Consider the following 25277-nt stretch of genomic DNA (forward strand, 5'->3'; position numbering starts at 1 on the left):
GGCAATCAAGTTCGTTTTATTGTTGCTCTCAGGTCAGAACATGTTGTGAGTCCCGCTATTAACGATCCTTAATACTATTAAAGCCCAATGCACAGGCTTGTCTTTGTGTATTTACTGTGTGTGTGTGTGTGTGTGTGTGTGTGTGTGTGTGTGTGTGTGTGTGTGTGTGTGTGTGTGTGTGTGTGTGTGTGTGTGTGTGTGTGTGTGTGTGTGTGTGTGTGTGTGTGTGTAAATGTGGTGCTGCGAATTCTAGACATAATAAAAGACTGAGCCATTCCCAACAGAGCTCTGCTCTCTGAAACGCCCACCTGATACTTCAACACTGTTGTTCCAGCTGTGCTGCTAATTGTTCACTGCGCAGGGATTTTAACCCTTAATCCTGTGAGCGGTGGAGTTTAGCTCTGCCTACAATGATTTAAAATGTCCAAGCTTCTGTTAGTTGTGTGTGTGAGGTTTTTGTATTTTTAGTGTTTTCAGTGTTTTGTTCAGTAAGTTGGTCCAAATCTTTGGACAAATTGCCATGAAATTTGGTTCAGAGATTCATGTCTTCCTCAGGATGAATTGTAATAACTTCCATGGTTCATACAGTCATGAAAACCTGAAAAAATCATGGAATTTTAAAATTACAATTTCCAGGCCTGGAGAAGTTTTGTAAAAATAAAAAAAACCCAGAAAATTTTGGAAACGGCATGGAAATTGTCTTCATAAAGAGAAGTATATTTGATGTTATTTGTTAAGATTGACTAGATTGCTACATTAGTTTGAAACACAGATCGGTGATGCCACTTGATGTGATGTTGTTTTCTGTTTCCTGTCGGGGTTGCAGCTTGTACTTTGACGAGATGTTAATTTGCCAAGAAAATGCCAGTTTCCTAATGTCTGGCCTCACTTTGAAGGGTATAAGACATGGCTTGAGAAAGACCAGAATGGGACGTGCAAAGTTTTTTCTCCCTGGTGCCAAACTTGAAACCTGCTGCCGACTGCAGTGCTCCACTCTTGTCCACCATCATTAGTCTGTGTCCAGAAACAAAGCCCTAACTGCAGAGATACTGTGGCCACTAACGGTGGCTAATTCTCATTTTTACAAGTCATGTGAAGACATGAGCTTTTGAGAACTTTTTCGGGTCATGACGACCGGATAGTTGCCAGCTAGCTGCCAGATGTGCATACCGTGAACGCAAGTGCTCGTATACACTTTTTGACTGATACTTTGGACAAAGTCAGTTTCTTTAATGAGAAGTCAAAGTGAAGATAGTGTGTCATGTCATTTGATGAAAGCCTGAACTGCTATTTAAAGGCTAAACAGGGTAGATATGCATGTCAGGTTTTGCGACAGGCCCAAGGTGAAAACTAAATACACTGGCTCATGGTCTGAGGGCCATTTATCAGCTTAAGATATCACTGAGAAACTGAAGGGTTTGCTTTCTGAAATCAGAATCTGGAATCTTGTCCAAATCTCAACAGATGGGCCGGACGTGAATTGGAAAATGGAAAATAATTTTCCATGTATACACAGAGATTTCAGAGAATGTATAGTCGTGGAAATTTGCTCCAAAGTCATAGAAAAGTCGTGGAAATGTATTGGTTAAAATTGTGTATGAAGACTGGTGGCAACATAAAGACATTCACAAACTTCACAAACTGGATAACAAGATGATTGAAACAAGCTCCAGCTGACCAGCAAGAATAAGTTTCCTTCTTCTTTATTTCTACTTTCTTTGTTTGTCCTCATTTTTCTTGTTCCTGGGATTTATTTAAGCCTCTTATTTTTCTTTTTTTTAATCTCGCTTGCACACATTCATCTCTCTGTCTCTGTGTTTTAGCACACAATTTGATCACAGTTATTTTTAAAAACATCAGTACCAAATGAATGCAGAGTAGATCTGAACCAATCCCTCAAGGCTGAAGTTTGCCGACGGTGAAGTTTAGTACAAATTTCCACTGCAGTGTTTGGATGTTTTATTAATTTGTTGCCTGTGATGGGTGGTTAGTTAAAGTCAGACAACAGTGAAGTAGAACAGGCGCATACAAATGTATGGATACATCTTCACGCTTGAATCGTCACAGTTCACACAAGAGGATCGATAGAAATGCACAAAGACACCCACAAATACAAATATTCTAATTGAGATTTACGCACACACACACACACACACACACACACACACACACACACACACACACACACAAACAACAGGAGCAGACAGAACAGGTCGGCCACTCCTTCAGATGTGCAGCAGCTTGTTCTTTTTCTTCACACTGACAACTTTCTCACAGACAACACTGACTAATTGATGATGTTTTTATACTTTTCATTGTTATTTGCCAAATATATTTAGCTGGGAGATGTTTAAGCAGCCAGTTCACTAATTTGTCTAATAAGTCAACAAAATAAACTCACAAAATGTCAAAAATAGAATTTTCACTTGTTTTCCTTACAACCTCACACTGTATGAATTCAAGTTTCTCTCTATTACTGAACTAAGACAAGCTTAATTTTCCTGTTAACTCATCGTAAAACACACTTTATTCAAACTGGATATCAAACTCACCAGAACAGTCTGGTTTGTCTTTCCACAGTCACCTCTGGTTTGGTCCAAATAAATCCTCAATTCACAGAGTAAGATGTGAAAGCCTGCCGTGTCTTCATGTCCCCAGTAGTCATAGTCCTGGTCAGAGCCGCTGTAAATCGCCTCCGTACTTTATCCCCTGTCTTCAAACTGGCCTCTGTTGGTTTCAAAGGCTGTGTTCACAAACTTCAGGTATCAGAAAAGGGAAAGACATAAAATAAGATATTACTGATTCAGTTGATTAATATTTGGACTTTTCACAGGCAGCATCGGGAGACTTCAGGGCAGAGAGAAAAGTATTAGACCACTCGTAGTAAGCTGTAGCTCTATTGTTTGTTGTAAATTCTTCCACACAGGACCAAAATTGCCTCTTCCCTCCGGGACTCGTTAAACCACCTGTTAGTCGAGGCTTTGTTTGAGTGAAAATGTTGACCTTTATTCGCGGGCACTCCCATTAGTCTGCGTAATTATCCTAAAACAACAGTTGCCAAACGTTTTAGCTCGTAACCTCCTAAAACAAAAGTGTATCTGCCTGAAACCCAACCTCACAGGTTGCGTGTTTCTGTGAGCTGCAGAGGCGTGCAGAAGATTTTTAATGAGGGAGCAGGTAGAGGCAATGACCTGTGTGGTTTGTTATCATGTGTCTCCTCGACTATAATAACAGGGCAAATACTGTGAATTTATGTGAACATTTAAGTTGAACAGAGTCATTGTTTATGAGACAGCTTCATCTGGATCATTTTAAAGAACTTAAGAGGTAAATCTATCCAACCTTTCAGACTTATGTAGGCCCTCTCGTGTGGTTCTGGCCTCCGGGTTTAAAACTTCACCCCTAAAATACACATTATCGGTCTCTTGTTACCAGTTGTGTGTAATTGGCATTAACATCTAAATGTCTACTGGCTAGTAGGGATGCAGCAATATTCAATATTTTATCTAACCGTTCAATACGCCCTGTTAGGTTCAATACACAAAGGCAAACAATACAATACAATACAGTACAATACAATACTACAATAATGTTTGCTGTTTAACTTGATTGGATACTGCATATGTTTTTTATGGAAGGCAATTAAGATAAGTGTTAAATGTTTATAATAAGGTTTGTGGTTTGACTATATCTGCTTTTAATTATTTTTACATGCAATATTGCCTTTGCTAGTGTGAGTAGTTTTATATTAAGATATCGAAACCGTACCGTTACTGTGGCCCAAAAACCGTGATGCATACCGAACCGTGGGAAAACTGTACCGTTACATCCCTACTGGCTAGATTGCTATTACGTTTGCTCTGATATTCATGGTCCCAGGAAGATGATTCTTATATAATTTGGTGGCCCTGCTGCTATTTCCCTCAAGCACGTCCTGTATGCCAACATTTCCACTTAAGAAATATCAAAATTTGCAGAACATTCATTCACCCACAGGAACAAACCACTTTGACTTTAATGACACGTACATGCTTTCATGTAGCACCACACAAGACAAACCACTTCCAGCAAACTAGTCAGTGCATTCACACATTTGTTTTTGTGAATTTAAGGGACCCTACAGCCTGTCGGAGCCTCTTGCAGGACTTTGAGTCTTTGGTCTTTAAAGCCTTAAAATATAGTCATCAATTCCTCAACCTCATGCTGATGGAAAGTCAGGTGAAGTTTTGTCAATCAATTTTGCATCTTAACAAAATAATACAATAGATGTTTGCAACAGAAAAAGTTTATATTAGTGTCTTTAACAACAAAATCATTTTTTGATCTTTTGATCACATATTTGAAAGTTATAGGATGTTTTGTGTTTCCCCTCTCTGTGTTTTGACGTTGTGTCTTCCCTTAACCACCTTGTAGGAATCCAGATGTGGTTTTGATAACAACAGCAACATTTCTTCATCTTTAATCTCCCTCTCAGCACATCTAGCGGTGCCAATACACAACTCATAGTCAAATGACTGACAGCAAACTAAATGACTTTATCTTCATCTTTATCTTCTGCAGGGATAAACTCTGAGGTGAAGTATTCCCTCCTGGCGGGCGACAGCGGCTACTTCTCTCTGGATGAGTTTTCAGGGATCCTGCGGCTGGAGCGACCTTTGACCCCCGACACCCCGCCCACCTTTGAGCTGAAGGTGAAGGCCACCGATCGCGGCCTGCCTCGTCACCTCTACTCCGTTGCCACGGTGACAGTGGACGTGGTCTCCCTGGACGACTACCAGCCTGTCTTCCTGAGCTCGGAGTACACCGCTCAGCTCCCAGAATCCCTGGCGGTCGGGTCTGAGGTGTTGAGTGTCTCGGCTCTGACTCGAGACGGTGGAGGGCCGGATCCCATCTCCTACCGCATCGTGTCCAGAAACGACGACGGACAGTTCCTGCTGGACTCACGGACAGGTCAGAAACGATTTTGTATCTGGCTTTTTCACCCTTTACACTGTCCTGTTTAAGTCAAGAGTTTCACATTGTTAATAATATTGGGGTCGGATTACTCATCATTGTGAAATACTTCTTACTTGTCCTCTTCTTGTGTCTACGGTACTCAGCCAGGCTAACTCCACTCAGACAGATAGTCAGAGAACTGTGTGTGTTTTAATGAATAAGTAGTAGAATCAGTGCCTCCTGAGGGCTAGAACGAGAGGATTGCAGTGGATTATCTGTCCCTTATGTCAGAGAATGCTACTTAGCCATGTGCTCCTTAATTAGCCAGTCGCTAACTGTGTCTGTCTGCTGTTTGGTGCTGAACAGGTAGCTTACAGTGGGTTTATCAGAGCCACTTCTGTATTGTGGAGCCAATTCAATTGTCTTTTAGTCCTTCCACTATTTATTTATCATTGCAAGGAGCCCTCAAAACTTATCAGTCATCCTTTACTGTTTTCTTTTTAAAACAAGTGAGCAAAATTTGAATTGAACCAAAGAATTGGTATTCTTAGGCAAAGAAAAAAGTCTGCTACACCTGCCTACAAGGTGTTATGGCACGGGATATTTACCCTCCGTAGCTGGATGTGCTGCTCATTTTAGAAGCAGTGTCACTCATAGAATGTCAAATATGTGGCATTTCTGGAATTTGAGCTCATGTTGTGTAGAAAGATGTTTCAGCAACAAGTTTCATTACAACAAGCAGTGCTGTCATCTTTCTCCATGAACTGAAGCCGCGCTTTGGACCGCTTCCTCCTCTCCGACATGACTCCATCATCGTTTGACGTAATTGTTTTGCAATGCACAGCCGTCAGAAAAACATGCCGGCATTGATAAACTCGGAGGTTTACGATTCAGATTGATGGGACAATTTAGAACCGGTTCTTTTTTCATCCCTAACAAAAATTAAGATTGATTGCTTTATGGCACAACACAAGAAGACTTCTGTTCAACAGCAAACACAGCTGAAGATTTGACATTGTTATTTAATTTCCTTCCAAAGAGGCAAGAAACTGCCAGTTTACCCAGCATTCGTATCAAGGGTTTACAGCAATTAGCAATGTCTTTAAATTAATAATAATTGTAATATTTTGTCCAACACCTTTAACATCCCAGAGAAAGAGGAGTACTCTCATCTGCAGGAGTACCAAATGACTAGATGTTCTCTTTATTTAAATTTTCTTCATTTAAATTCAGTAAGACGACTTCTGTCTCATGCTTGAACAGTTTCTGACACAAATTAATCCGTCATCCATCCTGCTTCTGTTTTGAAAAATAAAAGATTTATTATTATTGTTGCTAAAAGTTAAAGTTAGAGTTCCCTGAGTTTTGACAAGCTCGTCCCCTGCTGGATTTAAAAACCTGCAGAGTTCTGGAGTGAACTGCAGTCTGCCCTTTCGGACTGTGTGGGACCGTCTCACGGCTTTCTGCCAATAAATCATTAAAGGGCAGCTGGTCAGAAGAACTGCTCTCATTGATCACTGTCCACTGCATTAGCTTTTATTATTTGGGGAGAGCAGAGGGTTTAAAAGTTTGAAAAGCTGAGTGGTGATCAGAATCTCAGTCTGGATCCTGCAGCAGAAGAATCACTGAGCTGGACAAATAAAACAGGCAGTGATAGGAATACATTAGACTTGGCAAGGTTGTTAAGATTGTTGGTACACAGAAATTTATGCTGAACGAGAAGAATAAATTAGAATTCAGTCTCCTGCTGTGTCTTCTCTCGCTGTGTGTAGCTCACACCGATCAATAATTCCCCTGTTCAGCTGTACACACACACACACACACACACACACACACTTTACTCTCAGTATGAAGTTACACATGAACTGAACCTCGATCTGAGGTGTGCAGGTGTTTAAATCTGTGTTCTCTGAGTTTCTTTAATTCATGCTTTAAATTTCAACCCAGTTTTCTTCCCTGTCACACCAGTTCTGTGTGCACTGATTGTCTCTGTTGTATGTGTTCACTAGCCTGCAGCCCAGAGTCTGCATTTGTTTAAAGACATGTCAGTGAAAGTAAATGAAAATTCAGCACAGTATAACCAGCACACGACTGTTACCTTAGAAATTGATTCATGGCCCAGCTGTGAACCTCATTCCTAAAGTGATTGATCTCAGTTCTGCTGTGCAGTTTTTACCTGGTAAACTATATTTTTTTCTCTGACTCAAGATGCATTACTTCTTTATCCATAAACTATCAATATTTATGATGACCAGGTGTGTCACAATTCAAGGTGACATTTTTTTCAGCAAGCTCAATCATTGAAAATCATTGGTTTTACACCCTGACAACTGTTACTTGCATTTTCAGATCTTCTTTAAAAAGATAGGGTTTTTTTTGTTGTTGTTTTTTACAACAGTTTGACTTTATTTAATAAAGCTCAGAGTTAAACACCAAGCACGTCCCCAACAACCTTCCTACATGAATACAAAGTTAATATTTTAAGATGCATATTATGAATTTAAGGTTAGAAATGTTTTGTAGGGATTTCATTTGTTACAGCTTGCTGGGTTGAAACATCTAAGAAGAGAGGAAAAAATGTCCCACATGGATTCATTTAATTATTTGCGTATCTGAAGTTTGAGTTTATTTGACCTTGGCTCCCAACACTGACTCTAAAATTAATCATATTTTTAACGCAGGAACGTGGGAACAATTTTAACCACTGGTCACAAATGAGTTGTTACCAGGTTCTCAGAAATACTGTTGAACTTGCATTGATTCTTATGTTTGTAAAATGGATGTGGATGGAGAGCAGTATTGTTAAAGAATTGTTTTAGTTGGCCTGAAGAACTGACTTTGTTAATGTTGCCGTGCCATCTGTATTACTGCAAGCTGGGCACAGAAAAGCACACATCCCTCCTCTGGGGTTTGTTTATAGTCATTCTGGGAAATCATTAACATGAGCAAAAGTACCGGCTGCTGGTTGAGAGCGATTGGATTAATCTAAGAATTGAATAAAACTCTTCAGTGAGCGGTCCAGAGTAAAGTTCTACTTGTTTTTGTAATTAAATGTACATGTATTCAGAAACAGAATGAGTAACTGTCTTGTTGATATCACTGTTGATAATTTATGAGCTTTGTTTTTTGATGTCCACAGAATGATTCAAATTATTCAAATGAATTATGGATGGTCTGCGTCATCAGTAAGCCTCGCTGAGGACGCAGCGAAGGACGCAGTTGTAAATAGTGAATCTCACACTGGCCACAGATCAGAGGGTGTTTTCTTTTTTCTCTAACACTTGGCATACCACAGTTTGTCATCTTACTGCAGCTGCCAGATGGATGGTGGTTTACCCGACGTGATGGAGTAATCTGTCGGTGAATCACAGTGTTTGATATCTCTGTGGTTAAAAGTTAAGTGTTTGCAGGGAGAATAAACTACACAAACACCCATTTGACACACCAGGGTGATATCTTACACATAATTATAAAGAAATCATGATTCAATTTTGGAATAGAATATCAAAAATGTGCTACATGGTCTGCTAAGAGAAATGAATGAAAACATGCAGGCTTATGGAAATAAACAGGAAGGATAAACTTCTTCACGTTTACACATGCTCACACATTTGTTGGTGTGTCTGTGAAAGCATTGGTTTGGTCCACATCTGGACTCTCTCTGACGCACACATGCAGAATGTGTAATCTGAGTTTTAGGCCTCTTTCAGAACAGTGTTGTAAAAAGTACTTCTACGTTATTATTGTGTAAAATATTACTTTGGTAGTGCTTGAGTAGAAGTCTTGAAGTATTTGATGTAAATGCACTTATTTCCTGGCAAAAAGTACAAGTAAAAGTCAATTGTACATATATTTACAGGTACATGTATTCTGTATACTACAGGGCGTTTTACTATCAGATCCAGGATTCAGCTTTTTTCTTACTATTGAAGTTGTTTTAATCCGATTGATGATCAAATACATTTAAAGATGCACTTTTTTGGCTCTGATGCAGTATGTAATCTGTAGAGTAACTAGTAACTGAAGTTAGCAAATAGATGTAGTGAGTAGAATGTATAGTCTGCCTCCAAATTGTAGTGGAGTAGAAGCATGAAGTAGCTGAAAATAGTATGGTATGGTAAATGGTATTAAACAACGTTTGTCGTTTTACCTTCATTTGCTTTTGTCAAGTTCCTTTTTGTAGCAAGTAAACCAAGAATGGACTGAAGTACAGTACTTGAGTAAATGTAGTTTCAGCACTGCTTCAGACAAAAAGGAACACTGTGTTAGAAAAACGCAGCCTCCTAATTCACTTAAACGACTCAGTGATTGTAGTCAGTGACTCAAACGCAGAAGGCTCTGGCAAAAAAAACTGAACCTTGCTCAACTTTTGTATTATCTGGAAAGGTGACAAACATGTACAAACAAGTTCCTGAAAGATTGTTTTGCAACAACTTGTTTACCGGAGTTCATCGTGGTGAAAGATAAAACGGTTTCTCTGCAGCATTCTGGTGTCTGAATTGCTGTTTTCTTAATGAGGATTGGTTTAGGTTTTAAACCTTAAGTGCAATTACATTTTTGGAAAGTAACAAGGTTGTTGGAATTTTAAGAGTTGGTGGTCACAGTTTCTATTAATCATCAATAATAAATGGTAAATTTATAGTTCATTAAACTTAATTTAAGCAGTTGTAAAGGTTTACAAACATCAGTTGAAACCTAACAATTAAATAATCTGCTTAATATATAAAGCTTTCTTACATTGTTGACAATGAAAGAACTATTACGTAATGTTTGATTAACCAAACATTTGCCATTTATTAATGATGGTTATTATGAAGTGTTACAGAGTTGGTTTTAATGTCAGGTTTAAAATGTACGACGGCTTTATGTGCCTGTGTTTGTTTGAGAAGTACGGAGCAACTACAGTCAAGAAAATCTGTCTTTCTTTTAGTATTGAATGAGCTGTATTATATTTAAAACGTGGTATTAAGTCTTCAGTTTGACTTTCTGAGACCTGCTCTTGTGTGACTGTGTAAGTGTGTGTGTCTGTACACAATGAGACATGTGGGAAACAGAGTCATTTAGCTTGACAATGACGGATGACCTTCACCCTGTTTCTTCATTCTGAGAAGTCGCATCACGCTGAGCAGAACGAGCTCCGACTGCTTTGAGCAAAACACAAAACACAGATACGAGCCCTTATTGACAGAAAGCTGGCAGCGGGGGAGTGAGCAGCCGCATAGGAGCTGCTGTGCATAAAACATATCGCCGTTTGTATTAAAGGCACAGCGTGCAGGATTTTAACAGCAATAAGTCAGTGCCACAATACATCTCAGACATTAGCATAATTACCTGCACAAACACGACTGATGCAAAGAAGAATGTCTGCCTCTGGTGGCTTCTGCACTGAGATTACATTGTGTGAGATCTCCAGGATTGTGGGAAATATTTACAGCAATAGTACAAAAAGGTTTTGTTTTTAGAGAACAAAAGGAGCTTTTTGAGCTTCAGTCGTTGGCAGGAGGTGGAAGGAATTAAAGGTTGATGGAAAATCAGCACCAAGACTTTTATTCAGCAAATGTCTGTCAAAGAGGCAAAGATGAGTCTGTTTTTAAAGCATATGTAATGGAAATAAAATGAATGTTTGCTTGCTTAACTTCATGCTCAGGTTCAAAAGCTTCTGTTGGTATTTGATTTTTCCCTTATTATATTCCCATTTTCATCTTTACAATTTAAGCTTGAATTTTTCATTTAAATTTCACTTTTCTTCCACTTTTTAATAATTGTCAGTTTTAAACTTGCTTTTCCAATTTCCTTTTCCTTTTCAAGTTTAGTTATGAGATGATTGTTCCTCTTAGTGTAACAAAATAATAACTCTTTTGCACTGAGCACTCGTGAGACGGGAACTGTGAAATTGTTAACAACCATTTCTGACCATTTCCCCATATTTAATTAAGTAGTCAGCGGGCTGGTGGTTATTTTTAAACATTAACCATGTTCGTTTAGTTAACTCACCTGAGGTGGATGAGGAAACGAAAGATGAACTACAAGCTTTCTCCACCTGCGTGCATGTGATGCACTCTCGCTAGATGTTTGAAAAGATTGAGTTTCCGCCCGTACGTGCAAAAGACTGTTTGTCGGAAACGACTCTGGTGAAGTTTAACTAGAATTTAGAGCTCAATGTGATCAGAGCCGGTCTCTGTTACCAAAGCAAAGCAACGAAACAAAAAAAGCATAAAAAAATAGGCTGTTCTGCCGCAACTTCACAGGGAAGTCACGCCATCTCTCCAAGACGAGCTTTGCTCTTCCCTTGTGAAATTTCGTCAGTGAGCAGTCTGTGGAAATAAACACTAACAGGGTTTTCCTCTGTGATAATGTCAGCTGAAGTTACACAGTAATAAGCTGTTGTTCTCTCAGCGATCAATAAAGCAACAGAATGAAATCACACTCCCTCCACACCTGATCTCAGAGGTGCACCGAGCTGCGTAATCCAGGACCACCAAGACGGACCGAATCAGATAAGGCACGTGAAATTAAACTGTAAATGGCACCATCGAGGCAAGAATCCATCCTGTAACAATAGTGCCATAAAGTGGTCCTCTGTTTTGACTTGCAGAATTTCTCACACTGGTCTTAAACACCCAGAGATAATAACAGGATGCGTTGAATCAGATTCTCAGGAATATGACTCAGATTTGACTCAGATCTTATTATAAACGTAGAAACCAGCTTTTTCAGTTCTTATCAGCCAGCATCTAAACTCCCCTGAGCCTCCGTTCGATCCTGGTTTGTACCTCGTGTGTTTAAATGAGCAGTAGAGCTTCTCTGTGATGGACAGTATAGAGTGTGGATGTGCTGGTCGAGTAAGAGTGTACAGAAGAGAATGAATGAGATGTGAGGCTCTGGAGCTCATCCAGCCATCTCCCTGCAGAGAAAGGTACAAAAAAACCCTAAATAAATCAAAGAGCCTGGATCATCCTGAATGAGGCTGCTTGTACACATCTCCTTGATCTCAGAAAAATCAATAAAGTGAGATCTGTGCACGAGGTACAAATAATTGACTTGTTGAAACCTGGAGGTGTCTAGTTGGAGGGGAATGCTCGGTGTTTGTTTTCGTTGGCTCCCATTTTGTTTTCTCTTAATGAAGTGCGGCTCAGCAGACTGGATGGCAGCCCGAGAAAATAGGTTGTGTGTCTCAGACACACTCTGCTGGAGAGAACACGCTGCCGTTAAAGAAACACTCGGGCTTTGTGTGGTATCATGAGCTCAACAGACATGTTCAGTGTAAATAACACAAATTTACAGTCTCTTGTCTCCAAACAACCACATCCATAAAAACTGACAGAGGCTCATCAGAACAGAAATGACATGTTTAGATTTTACTTGTTGACAGTTAAACTCCATCCAAATCATACCTCTCTTAGGTGTGAGTCGGGTTTTATTTTAAGAGAAGAAGACAGGCTCAGTATAAAACCATGAATTGATTATTACCAGACTTATTGTTTTAAGCACCTCAGTAGAAGCTGCTGAAAGAAGGAGAAGATTTTACTGGTACTGAACAAAAAAAATCTGATATTCGTAAAAATTCTGCCTTTTTCATCAGGTTAGTTCGTTTATCATTAAATCTGCCGAATAAAAATGACATATGAGCTGTTACAACTTTTTTTGAGGGGTATTTTAAAGGAGCAATGTGTAAGGTTTGGCCAGAAAAGAATACAAAAAATTACCTTGTTGACTCGTTTTAAAACTCACTTAAACAGTCTTGGTTTGTCTTCACTAAATCCTCAATTCACAGTAAGATGTGAAAATATTCCAGCTCCTGTGATCCGAGATCCGGTCCAGGGAAACTCTAGGGCCACTGGCTCCACGGCTAACAGAGCCATGAGCTAATTGGCGCTACAGCCAAGGACAGCTAGCGGTTACTTTGGCGATATGCTGCCACCGATGTTTTGGAGTATTTAGGAGAATTCTGGACGCACTTTAAAAATGACACCTTTTTACTGTGATACGACTGACACAAACCTTCAGTTTTGATAGGACAACAGTTTTAAGTAACCTGTCACATGTCAAAAATAGCACAAGGTAGCAATCAAAATTCCTTAAAGCTCAAGGTAATGTCTTTTAGATTCCCTGTTTTGTCCCACAAACCGTCCAAACACTTCTTGTTAAAACATTTTGAAATTGAGTCGTTGTAACTCGTGATTTTTTAGTATCGTTGCTTGAAAATGAACATAATCAATTGACCAATCATCAAAATATTCGACTGGGGATTATTCAATGTACAATTTCTCAATTGATTGATCAGCTAATCCTTTCAGCTCTACTAACCGACTGACAGACTGCTCCAGCCTTACCTTAAGTATCTTCTCTTATACCAGCAACACTGATAGAATGTGTCATCCTCCAGCTTGGAGGCAAGTCATTCATATCCACTAGAAACCTCACACCAAACATCCAATTCAACAATGTTCTGCTGATGAAATGACCAGAGGAGGAGAGAGCAGGAGGTGAAACGGTCTGTCTGTTAGAGCTGAGCAGGTTTACAGTGGGCCAGATAACTGACGACTTCAAACCAAACCGAAAGGAGCGCCTCAGTAACAGACAGGAAAGTGGACACGGCACCGTATATCTGTTAGGGACTCTGACGCCTCTTTTATCGCTGCCATAAATTGAGGTTAAACTTCACATGTGGATGACAGATAACACACGAAGACAGCAGCCATCTGTGGAGAGATTTATTGTTCCTGAAAGGTTAAACTCGCAGCTTCAGTGAGCTGACAGAAGTGGGAGTTCACTACATATGTCACATGACACCACACACACACAGGGTGTGTTTGACTTATGGTGAATATTATCATCCAAAGCACTCTGCTTCACAGAACCACAAGAACATCCATTTTAAAAGTATATTATTTCTGTCACTAAATAATATACATTCTGCTCTCCAGTGTGATGTGAACTGGAGCGGAGCAGCATCCCAGTAGTTTACATAGAGATGAGATGATGACAGTTCAGATGTGCAGTTGAAAAGCTGTGGTGTTGAGGAGGGAAATGCATGGAATAAAATCTGAATAAGAATTGTGAGTCAATGACCCGGACCTGATTTCTTCTGTACAGACTGTGAAGAAATGGCTTTTTATGCAGATCAGTCGTGCGTTCTTTTGGTCCTCAGTTTTCATGCGGTGAAACGAACGGGCCACAATTACCCAGCACCATATTCAAAGAAAATAATGATGATTTCCCATCAGTCTCAGCTGCACATAGAGCATAATGCAAACACAACACATGATCCATTTTAATATTGTACCCTCACAACGCCGTAGCAACATCCAGGAGTTTTAGTGTACTTGTTACACCGCCATGCTAATCATTAGCATTTCAATTATGAGCATTAAGTGTTAAAGTGAAAACGGACAACGTCCACCCCCCTAGCATTTTGCAAGAGGATCATTGTTGGATCTGGGCTCACAAGGAAAACCAGATAGTTGTATGTTCCTTAGTTAGGTACTGAGGTGCTGCGTGTAATGACATGCTACACATCTCCATCTAACATGCTTCATTTGAGTCATGTTCACGTTCTGATTAGCCTGAGCACAAGCTACAGTCTGAGGCAGAGCTGCTGACAAAACATTTGTCAGACATGCCTCTGTGTCAGCGCCACCCTCAGGCCAAACTTGCCACACAGGTGATGATTTTGATTTTATCCCTTTTTCATCCATCCAGTTTTTTTCCTCATTATAAATAAACATTACAGCCTCAAATACTCTAACACAAGATGTTTTATACAACCTCACCATGACTCTCTATGTGCTATGCATCAGCTTATCTGTATTTCCATACACTTCAGGGTGATATATGTGGTAGTTTCAGATTTTAAACTCAAGAGACTGGACATGCTTTATGAATTTGGAGTCAGCTACTTGCAGTCATTGAACTTTGTACTGTGTAGTATATCTGAGGTAACTAGTAAAAGTCAGGGATTTCATCACCCCCAACAAATCCTCTAAAATTACATCAGAACACAGCACACAAGTGTTCAGAGACCCCCTCTGTGATGTTTTATACTGAAGTAAACCAAAGAGGGGTGGAATAGATCTGAAGTTCAGTCCTGTGAGTGAAGCTTTCTCTGATTCTCAATTTTGATTCTTGAGCAGAATTGATCCTTTTTTGTACAAACATAAGACAAATCTGTACTGCATCATCTCACACTGTTCAATGAGAATAATTCAGTCCTCGCCCTGTGGTTTTCGCAGGCCTTCTGACCCTCGTTGCACCGCTGGACTTTGAAGTTTCTCGGGAGTACTACCTCTCTGTAGAGGGAAGTCGAGGCAAGTCGTCCCTCAGTGACATCACCACGGTTATCATCAACGTGACGGACGTGAACGACAACACGCCAGTGTTCGGACGAGGGGACTACAGCGCAGAGATATCAGAGGATCTGACTCCTGGAGGCCTGGTGATGAAGGTAAGAGCTAAGGCACACGAGGATGATCATATCGAAAGATATATGCAGAGATGGATGCAGATGTGTGTTTATATACGTTAAATGCAGGCTTTTAAACATTTTTAGAGTGAAAGTGTCCTCAAGTAGGTAAGTTGATGTACAAGCTCAACTTTAACAACAAAACATAGGATGAATAAACCATTGTTGTCATCGAGTTAAAATCAAGGCTAAAACATGCTAATGTATTTGTTTGAAACAAATAAATCAAGTTGTCAAGGTAAAGCTGATGCAAAAATATTGTTGTGGTCCTGAATCCAAGACTGAAACAAGCTTGTATTCAAGGCTAAACTTCAGCTATAACAAGCTAACATTTCGGATCATTATCATCAAGTTAAAATCGAGGCTAAAACAACCTAATGTAGTCTTGTGTGTCAGGTCAAGTCTGGTTTGGACAAACAAATATTGTCTTTGAAGCCAAGATTAAAACAAGCTAAGCTTATAATTAGCTAACATTGTGGTCAGGTCAAGCAAAGGCTAAAACAAGCTAGCACGTACAGTAGTTCTACCATAGTTAGATGTTTCAGTGTTAAATTAAGCTTGAAGTCGAGATAGACACCATATGAAATTATGCTAATTTTGTTGTATAGTTGAAATCAAGGCTAAACCAGCAATTAGCAATGTTGTGGTGGGGCTAAAACTTAAGCTATAAGCTTTAGCAAAGAAAGGAATGTGCTTATACAAGCTAGCAAGAAGCTGCTGGCAAACAGTTAAATCACAGTAACTTCAGGCTAAAACAAAATTTTAAAGGAGGCATTTCTGTGACAATGTGTTGATCATTTTGGCATCTTTATTTACAACTAATTAACAATTCTGTATTCAGCATGACACCTTCATCACAACAAGTTAACATCTGGCTAATATCTAAACTATTAGCAAACAAACGACTTTGATAATACTAGCTAAAATAATCAAGCAAAACTAGCAAAAAAATGTGAATAAACAGTTATATTACTCTAAATCCAGGCTGAAACTAAATAATGTTGCAATCAGGTTAAAGATGAAGCTAAAACAAGCCAATACATTGTGTTCAAGCTAAAATCGGAGCTGAAGCAGGCCCTAGAAAAAAAAATAGTGAAGGTTGCGTTAAATAAATGACTATAAGATGAAATAGTGAAGGTTACCGACACACAGAATATCGGGCACATTCATACATCATGGACACAAAAAACATAAGTAATCTTTAATTGAATCACTGAATTGAATTGGACTTTAAATTAAATATATTTCCAAGGTTCAATTTAACTGAAGGACATTCACTGTTATCTGTGACTTTAGAGCAGAAAACACACACACACACACACAAATACACATGCATTATACATGCATCATACATGCATCATGCATCAGCACACACATATCAGAGGTGTAACGTACAAATATTTGTTTGTCATGCACGCCAATGAACTCAGATTATCTCATGTCACACATACATACACACACACACTCTCCAACACAAACACAGAATACACATTTGCAAGTAATATGACAGCGTCTGACACCTGGCAGCTTGCTGATGATTCAGGTAATGGGGGAAAAAAATGATAACACACAAACACACAGAATTCGACTCATGAAAAATCACTTATATTTATAGTTCCACACACACAATAACAGCATGAGATGATCTGGCAGCCAGTCGATGATGTACACGTGGACAAAAACAGATTAAACACACACACACGTACACACACTCACACAGTTATCCGACATGTCAGCCGTCATCTGTCAGGCCAGCAGCAGAGATAACACAGCAATAACACAGCTCAGTGGCTCGCTGATGGTTGGACCACGGCTGGATGATGAGTCTGTAATCATATGGTTTCATATTTGACATTTTTCTTCTCTTGCCGCCTGTTTCCATCTCTGCTCTCAGTTTTCAGCATTTAACTGCAACATGTCGCTGTTAAAAAATCTTGTAAATGTTTTCACATAATGAAGGGGGGTAGTCTGTCAGCGGAGAAAATATCAGGATTCATTGCCACAATGAGCTTAAGCCGGGACAATAAAGAGGAAAACAAAGACAGGATGAGTTCATGATTTTCACTGCAAGACATCTAATGAGTCATCATCGTCTTTTATTGAGCCCAAGTGTTTTCTCAAACAACATGCCATGACGGATTATGATGCTAAATCCTATTTCAATTGTTTCATGAATTCTTTTGTGTGTTTTTTATGATTGATTAGTGTCAATTCCTCGAAAACAAGACAGAAGGTAGAAAAATTACATTCAACACAACTCTTGAAATGATGGGAATCTTTTTTCAAGACAAATCAGGACTAACAGTAAAATCATGTTTGATTAGATGTACATTTCTGTGTGTGACAAACAGAAATAAGACTACCTACCACCAAGACTAACTATGTGTTATTTCAAGTTCAGAATAAATGTTGAAGTTAAAGAACAAACATCGAACAAACCTAATCAAGTTAATGTTGTTACCAAGTTTTAATCAAAGCTAAAACAAGCTAATTTACTTGCCAGGTCTTGTTTAGAACAATTAAATATGGTTGTCGAGGTGAAACTGGAAATCATTGCGTTCTTGAAAACAAGTTTGAAACAATCGTGTAGTCGAGGTTAAACTAAAGCTATAACAAGCTAAAGATCGATGCTAACACAAGCTAGAATTATTGATTAAAAGTAACAAGAAACCGCTCGTAAAGACTGACAGAGTCAGTTAACAGTAAAATGGTGCTGTAGATTAAAAAACGAGGTTGTGTTCAGGTTAAAAACCAGAGCTAACACAGGCTAAAACCTGTTGTTTTCCAAAAGCCAATTCAGGAGTAAAGGTGGCATTTCTTTGACAATCAACAAATTTGTCATAAGGTCCTTCATCACAACAAGTTAATATCATATTTCAAGCTAAATATGAGACTAAAACAAGCCTGAACTGTGAACCACAACCAACAAAAAATAGGGAAATAATGTGTCACAGAAATCTGGTTGCAGCAGTTTTCTTCTTTACCAACTTGGTTTCTTTTGGATGTAAAAGTCGTCAGTCAAGAGAACGTCCTTCAACCCTCAGATCTACATTCAGTCCTTTGAATGAGTGAGTCGGCCCTGCTGACGTGTCTTTAACCCAGCGTCTGAGGTGCTGTTCTGTGACTAGCCATGACCTCTGACCTTACTTCACAGTCACTCAGCATTGTGCTTGCTCTGTATGATTACATCCGTTGAATGCTGTCTGTATAATGTGTGGATCTTACGTCTGACTTGTGACTTCCTCCCTTTGTTTACCTGCAGGTAACAGCCACTGATGAGGACGGTCCCATCAACAATCTGCTGCGTTACTCTATCGTGAGCGGAGACCCTCTGCAGCAGTTCTCTATTCACCCTCGTAGTGGAGAAATCACTGTCCGCACGGCGCTGGACAGAGAGGAGGTCAGTGTGTGGAAAAGACTCAAACACAAGAAATAAAGGATGATTCATTTGTTGAATAGAATCCAAATAAGAAGAAATAAAGCTGAATTTCACCTGTCTCCTCTCCAGGTCCCTCATTACTCTCTGACGGTGCAGGCAGCAGATGAAGGTGATCCTCCTCTCTCCTCGGCGGTTCTCATCACCATCACTGTCACCGATGTCAACGACAACCCGCCCGTCTTCTCTCAGGTTAACCACAGTCTGCTGCTGCAGGTATGACACCCAGAACATCTCACATGACATGTTTGAGAACAGCTCACACTCACAGCCCCACTTACACATTCACATCAGGATCTGCAAACCAACGTGAAATGTGTAGATCCAAAGGTTTGGCTTATGCTTAAAGGGAGACTTTGCCGATAGTAGTGTATAAATTTAACAATGAGAGAGTTCCCTCTATGTTCCCTCTCTGTTTCACATCATCTGGCGTACTTGTGTCGGCTGTAGGGCTGTTGTTTAAACTACAGATTGTAGTTCTGCATCTTTGTATGCTCGCCTTCACATACACAAAGAGTGTAGAAATTGTAGAAATTGGATCGAGAGAAACTGGCTGAATCCAGTTTCCATCCTCTGGCTCAGTCGTACGTATCGTGACATGTTCACTGTCATCACATCAAGTGTGCGGGTGCGTGAGACTGCAAGGCAAATATACGTCAATGACAGACGGCCCTAAAGATTAGAATATTGAATTGAATTTAAAGACCTCCACAGTCCATACTTCTAAATGTTTCTGTGTTACGATGTAGTTGAATATTATTTCTAAGCTGAACGATTCAAGTAACTGAAGTAAGCTCTTTGTTGTCAGTGACATTTTAAGTGAGCTAACTTTTGTTTGGTGCATTTCAACAAGGTACAACGACACCTCTGTTCATTTTCTGTGGGCTAGACGTGATTCACAACGCAAATCTTTGTAGCCAGCGGCATATGATGAGTGTCAGAACGCCTCCACTTTTGTTTTTATAATCATCCCACATACTGATGGCATCTTGTCAGGTTTGGAATTTCATCACAATTGCTCCAAGGATTCTGCCTACATGATATCTCCTGTAGAGCAGCAACGATTAGACGATTAATTTAAGTCATTTTTCAAGCAAAATTTTCAAACAATTGCTGGTTCCAGCATCTCAAATGTGAGAATTTGCTGCTTTTCTATGTGATTTCTGACAGTGAATGAAGAGATAAGCAATCAGACGTCACTTTTTGTCCACGATAATCGAATCGATTCTGAAGTAAATAGTTAGTTGCAGCTCTAATATCTAGTGTGCTGTTACAGGTATCAATTGTCAACAGAATAGTGGAGAGAAAAGTGGAATCATAATAGCAATGCAGCAGAAACAAGCAGGTGAAATACAGGTTCGGGTCTAAAGACTGAGTAAATGATGCACACAGTTGAATATCTCTTGGCAGGATGTGCTCAGCACGGTGCTACAGCCCACAAAAACTCAGATTTAAAAAATATCAACATGTATCTTTCCTCCCTGGCAAGTAAAATTGTAGAAATATGTGCTCTCCTTACTAAGGCGGGTTCTTTTTTTTATTTGTGACACCTACGAGACACTGTAGGCAAGTCTGAGAGACTCTTCAGCTTTAGCTTGTGTTCAGAAACTGACCACATTCGCAGGCTGAAGCCGTTAAAAACATGTTGGCACCACGCTGCCTGCGATAGAAGAAAACACAGACTTAACACAAACCACTGTGTCAACAAAAAGTCAACAAGCAATGTGTTAAAAAAAAAAAAAAGAAAGAAAGAAATATAAAAATCCACCCAGAACTCTCCGAAGGCATCGCCTGCTCATCAGCTCCTGCAGATATTCACTGGGGGGGGGCAGCAGTCGCATTTATGTGTGAAATTTGACAACTCGATGGAAAATATGAGCACAGGGACTCACTTTTACATGAATGAGCAGAACATGCAACTCCTCATCTGTTCATGAAGAGTTAGTTAACTTAAAAAAGCTTGTAAGTTTTAAAGTATTTCCATCAGTAGAGCCTCATATTCCTCGAGCAGCGCTGTAAACGTCTACCTGCTCTGCTCCAGACTGCCTAACAAGCTGCTAATGAAGACAGATGAACTAATGACTGAAGGTAATTAAAGAGAAATCACTGAAGATCAGTCATCCTCTATCAATCAGTCTATCATTATAACTCTCTCTTTCCTACTCTCAAACACACTCCAGTGAAAATATGCTGACCTGCTCCGTCATAACTGCAGCGCTCATTAAAACTGCGCTGAGAGTTCAGGAGTGAAACTCTTCAGAGAGCCAAAACCAAAGCGAGGTTTTTAGGTGTATCAAAGAAGATCAGCACTCACGATTTTGTAGCAGTCGTAGTTTGTGTTGCTTGCAGGACAGCGGTGCCACCCTTTCACCTCCAACCTAATTACAGACGAGTTCGCTGGAGTGGAAAAACTCTGAACAGGCAATTTACCTCCACTTTTCTCTGTGTGTGTAGGCTTGCATCGCTGCATGCTTCAGTGCGACATACTTGCCCACATGCCTGTGAGTACATGTGTTTCTCTGTGTGTGTTCATGCCTCTGGCAGCGCCGTCTCAGTGGCTGCTGCTCACTGACAGTTAAAGTTGTCTCAGCCAGCTCTCCATCACTCTGCTGCAGCGCTGCCACCTCACAAACTTCCACCCAGTCACAGAATAGCTGCTTCAAGAGCCAAAACGTCTGCGCTGCGTGATGATGAATACTAACTCTGTGATGTCATCCCCATCTGCTAATGTCTCCGCAGCCAGCTTGGCCTCGTGAAGGAAGCCCTGACTGCATTAGGCAGATGGATGTTGCTCAAACTGAGGAAAGGAGTTGTCATATTTTCTCAGACAGGTGTTGCAGGTCAGCAGCGGCTGAGTCCTCTCTGCTGTAGCCATCACAGGCCTTTGTCTGAATATTTGGCACTTTTACGACAGGCACATCTGTTGAAGTGAATGCAGACGCTGTTCGGCTGCAGTGGAGTTTGAATATTTTACTTAAAGCAGCAGATGGACAGGTGATTCTGTATCTTTGCAGAACGTCCTCATAGGATGCAGTCACTACGACACAGTGCGTCTGTGTTGATTTACTGGAAGTGGTGACTGAAGTAAATCTTCACTCAGCATGTTAAACAGAAGCATGAATACCATGAAGAAGATTTAAGCTCTGTTGTGCTGCTTCTGTCAGTTTTTTTTCCCTGTGAACTAGACATGGTTTGCTGGTTTAATGTAGATTTAGTGGGTTTTTTTAAGTTAAAGAGGTCATATTATGTTAATTTTCAGGTTCATGCTTTTATTTGGAGGTCCTAGTAGGATAGGTTTACGTACTTTAATTTTCAAAAAACACATTATTTTGCTCATATGGTGCATTGCTGCAGCATCCCTTTTCACAATGTGTCTTTAACGCTCTGTTGTAGCTACGGAGTGAGACATCTGAGACAATCTTGGGTGAGAGTTGCAATCAGAGGCAGAGTAGGGCGGGTCATGCCAAGCAAGGTAGTGTGATCTAAAATAAAACCACTCCAGCAGTAGCAATTGTATGTCTGCTGACTGACTGGAGTGTGTATATATATATATATATATATATATAGAGAGAGAGAGAGAGAGAGAGAGAGAGAGAGAGAGAGACTAACTCCCTTTGGTGTGGCTTTTTCACTTTGCAGACATTTTACATGCACAAAAATGCTACATAACACAATAAAGGAAAGGCAAAAACCCAAAAGGCATAATATGACCTCTTTAAGTCTTTACAAGGTCAAGATGTTGATTGACAGAGTGTGTTACATTGCTTAACTCACTACAACACCCTCCATTTGTTGTTCTCTGCTTGTGTGAAGTGGCTTTCCTTTGAGCAAAATAGATGAAAGTGGTGGAAACATATCAGACACAAAGAAAGTTGGACACAGCAGTGGACAAATGTATCTCAGTGAAATCTCGTTACACTGTCTCCTAACAATCCTCTACAGTATTTCTCTTGATTGGACATGTATTATCCCTGTGTGGTCACCCACTGAGGCGCTGCTCTTGGTCTGCAAAGCTTTACAGCTGCAAAAGACCGAATTGTTCCTCACTGGGAACTCTGGTATCCCGGTGATACTGTGGGTTGTCACTTCAGTTCCACTCTAGAAAAACCTGGAAAGCCTTGCTCAAAACTCCTAACACTGACATACTGTTGACGAATGACTGGCCAAAAAACTTCCAGTACTCTCCTCACACTCTGATGAAGCCGTACTTTGCCTAAACAGTCCTGTGTGTTTTGTGATGCATGCTCTAATTGAAATTTGAAAGACCACATCGGAGGCGTTTTAGCCCATTAACTCCAAATTGTTTGTATTTCATTGCTGCTCTCCTCCCAAAGCAAGTTTTTAGATTGATAACCACCTTCCAGGGAGGTTTTCTATTAATTTCACTACGCTTTGAAGATCAGCAAACAGAGACTTTTAAGATGGCTTTGGAGAGATGATCAGTCATGGTGAACAAGTTTAGGACTTCATTATTTTTCAGCAGTTACTGTTTGGGATAGTGAAGCCGAAAGCAGGGATTTAGCATCATTTATAAAAGTTTCCTTGATGCTACAGTACTTTTAATATGTGTCTTAATGCATTAATGAGCCATGATATGAAAAGTCAAATGTAAAGGATAAAACTAAAACATGTTTATTTTATCAGCAGCAGCCTGGAAGTTGACCTAAGTTAATAAAATGGAATAGAAATCAGTTCCTGGTTCATTAGGTATTCTTATTACTAAAACTATAAGGCCATAATGAGCTCCATCAAAACAAATGCAGTCAGTATACAGTAATGTCTTTAAAATAATATAATTTCAGTCTTTCTAATATTTGTTTGTTTTCATTCTAACCTAATTTATACTGATTAAATATTCAGTATAACACAATGAAGCAGAACCACAAACTACAGGCTCCAAAACGACCATAACGTTGAATCAACAACTCTCCAAAGCTGTTAGAGCACTGACTTTATAAATTATTGACAGAGCTTTGGGGTCTGAAAAGTGAAACCAACACAAAAAGTGCCTCAAAGAGAGTTTCAAAAAGTCTGATTTCATGTAAGCTTATGAGAAAATGACCCTTCTTCTAGCTTAATTTATTACCTCAGTGAACAGGTTTTCCTAATGAGTTTATGGTCTTAATCTCTAGTTTCAAGTCTTCTTCAATACAACGCGATACAATCTATCTAAAATAGAAATCACAATAACAACTGCATTCTTTCTTTTTGCACTGGAATGCTAAGTCTTCTGTCTTCCACCTCATTATTAGCACATAGTTACATTACGTACGGCACAAAATGTTGTGACAGTTAGTGGCTTGGAGCAGTGAATTTTGTAGTTATGAGTGTAGAGTATTTTGTCAGTGTATATAGGCACTGGTGGACCATTTCTAGTAGACATCTAGTTCAAATGGTTTTAAAACCAAAACTGAACACCATAATCTTCATGAAGGAAGGATTTATTGAAGGACTGCTGCATCACAAAGCTGATGAAGAAGGTGAATTTTTAACTTTGACTCCTGCAGGAGGGCGAGCCGGTCGGCAGCACCATCCTCCAGCTCGTGGTGTTGGACAAAGACACGCCCAGGAACGGCCCGCCTTTCTCCTTCCACATCGTCAGCGGCAACGAGGACCGCCGTTTCCACGTCGACCAGGGCGGTCTGCTGTCGCTCTCTGCTCCACTCAAAAAGAAGGTCAAACCCCATCACCAGCTCAAGATTCAGGTAACGAAACAGTGTGTGATTATATGGTGTGTTCAGCTCCTGAATGTCGTCTTGCTTGCTTGCTCGTCTTTCCTTTGTGTTTTCACCCAGTGGGAGGATAGAAAAAATCTAATGTCATATCTGTCAGATCTCATATTTCACCCCTGAGATAAACATCTTCATCTATGTGCTGGAGTCTCATGACCACAAAATGAGAATCTGACCCACTATGTGAGGAACTGCAAAGTGTTTATTGTAGTTGGTGTATTCAGTGATAAAATGCTGATGCAGTGCAGTGTCCCTCGTGGCCTCGCTGACTGAGTTGCTGACAGAGCTGTCAGGAGGAAGTGGTAACAGAGTGATTTTGTTGTCTGCTGCGGTTCAGGAGTGACCTGTGAGTCCTGTGGTGCTTTAGGTTCACAAAGAACTACAAAAAGCTTAATAATAGCTTCAATACACCTGCTGCATGTTGTATTTTATCATGAAAATCAAGACCTATTATTAAAATCCACTCTCAGAATTTATCTATAAGCAGAGTTTAATAAAGTTTACTCTGTGAAGTCTTTCTATCAGAAATAAAAGGTTATTATTAGTTCAAAGCTTTCAAGGCAGTTCAAGATTATCAACTGAGAGCATTTTTGAATACAGCTGAATATGCATATTAGTGGATTGCGTTGCATGTTTTCTGTAGGCTGGTGTTAAGGGTTTTTTTGGGGGCTCTAATATAGCTGATGGATAATATTTTAGTCCTAATAACTGC

At 39.8% G+C, this 25277-nt stretch overlaps 1 protein-coding gene across 1 annotated transcript in view; it reads left to right on the top strand.

Moving 5' to 3' along the window:
* Nucleotides 1–25277, top strand: part of fat2 (FAT atypical cadherin 2) — a 123189-nt gene that overhangs the window by 62379 nt on the left and 35533 nt on the right. The window contains exons 16-20 of the mRNA XM_084353255.1: nt 4561–4950; nt 15168–15379; nt 18660–18797; nt 18906–19049; nt 24341–24538. Coding sequence (XP_084209381.1) covers nt 4561–4950; nt 15168–15379; nt 18660–18797; nt 18906–19049; nt 24341–24538 — 1082 coding nt within the window. The remainder of the gene's footprint in view (nt 1–4560; nt 4951–15167; nt 15380–18659; nt 18798–18905; nt 19050–24340; nt 24539–25277) is intronic.

The sequence above is a fragment of the Pagrus pagrus genome (genome assembly GCF_965226575.1).
Source record: "Pagrus pagrus genome assembly, chromosome: 5".
Taxonomy (NCBI): domain Eukaryota; kingdom Metazoa; phylum Chordata; class Actinopteri; order Spariformes; family Sparidae; genus Pagrus; species Pagrus pagrus.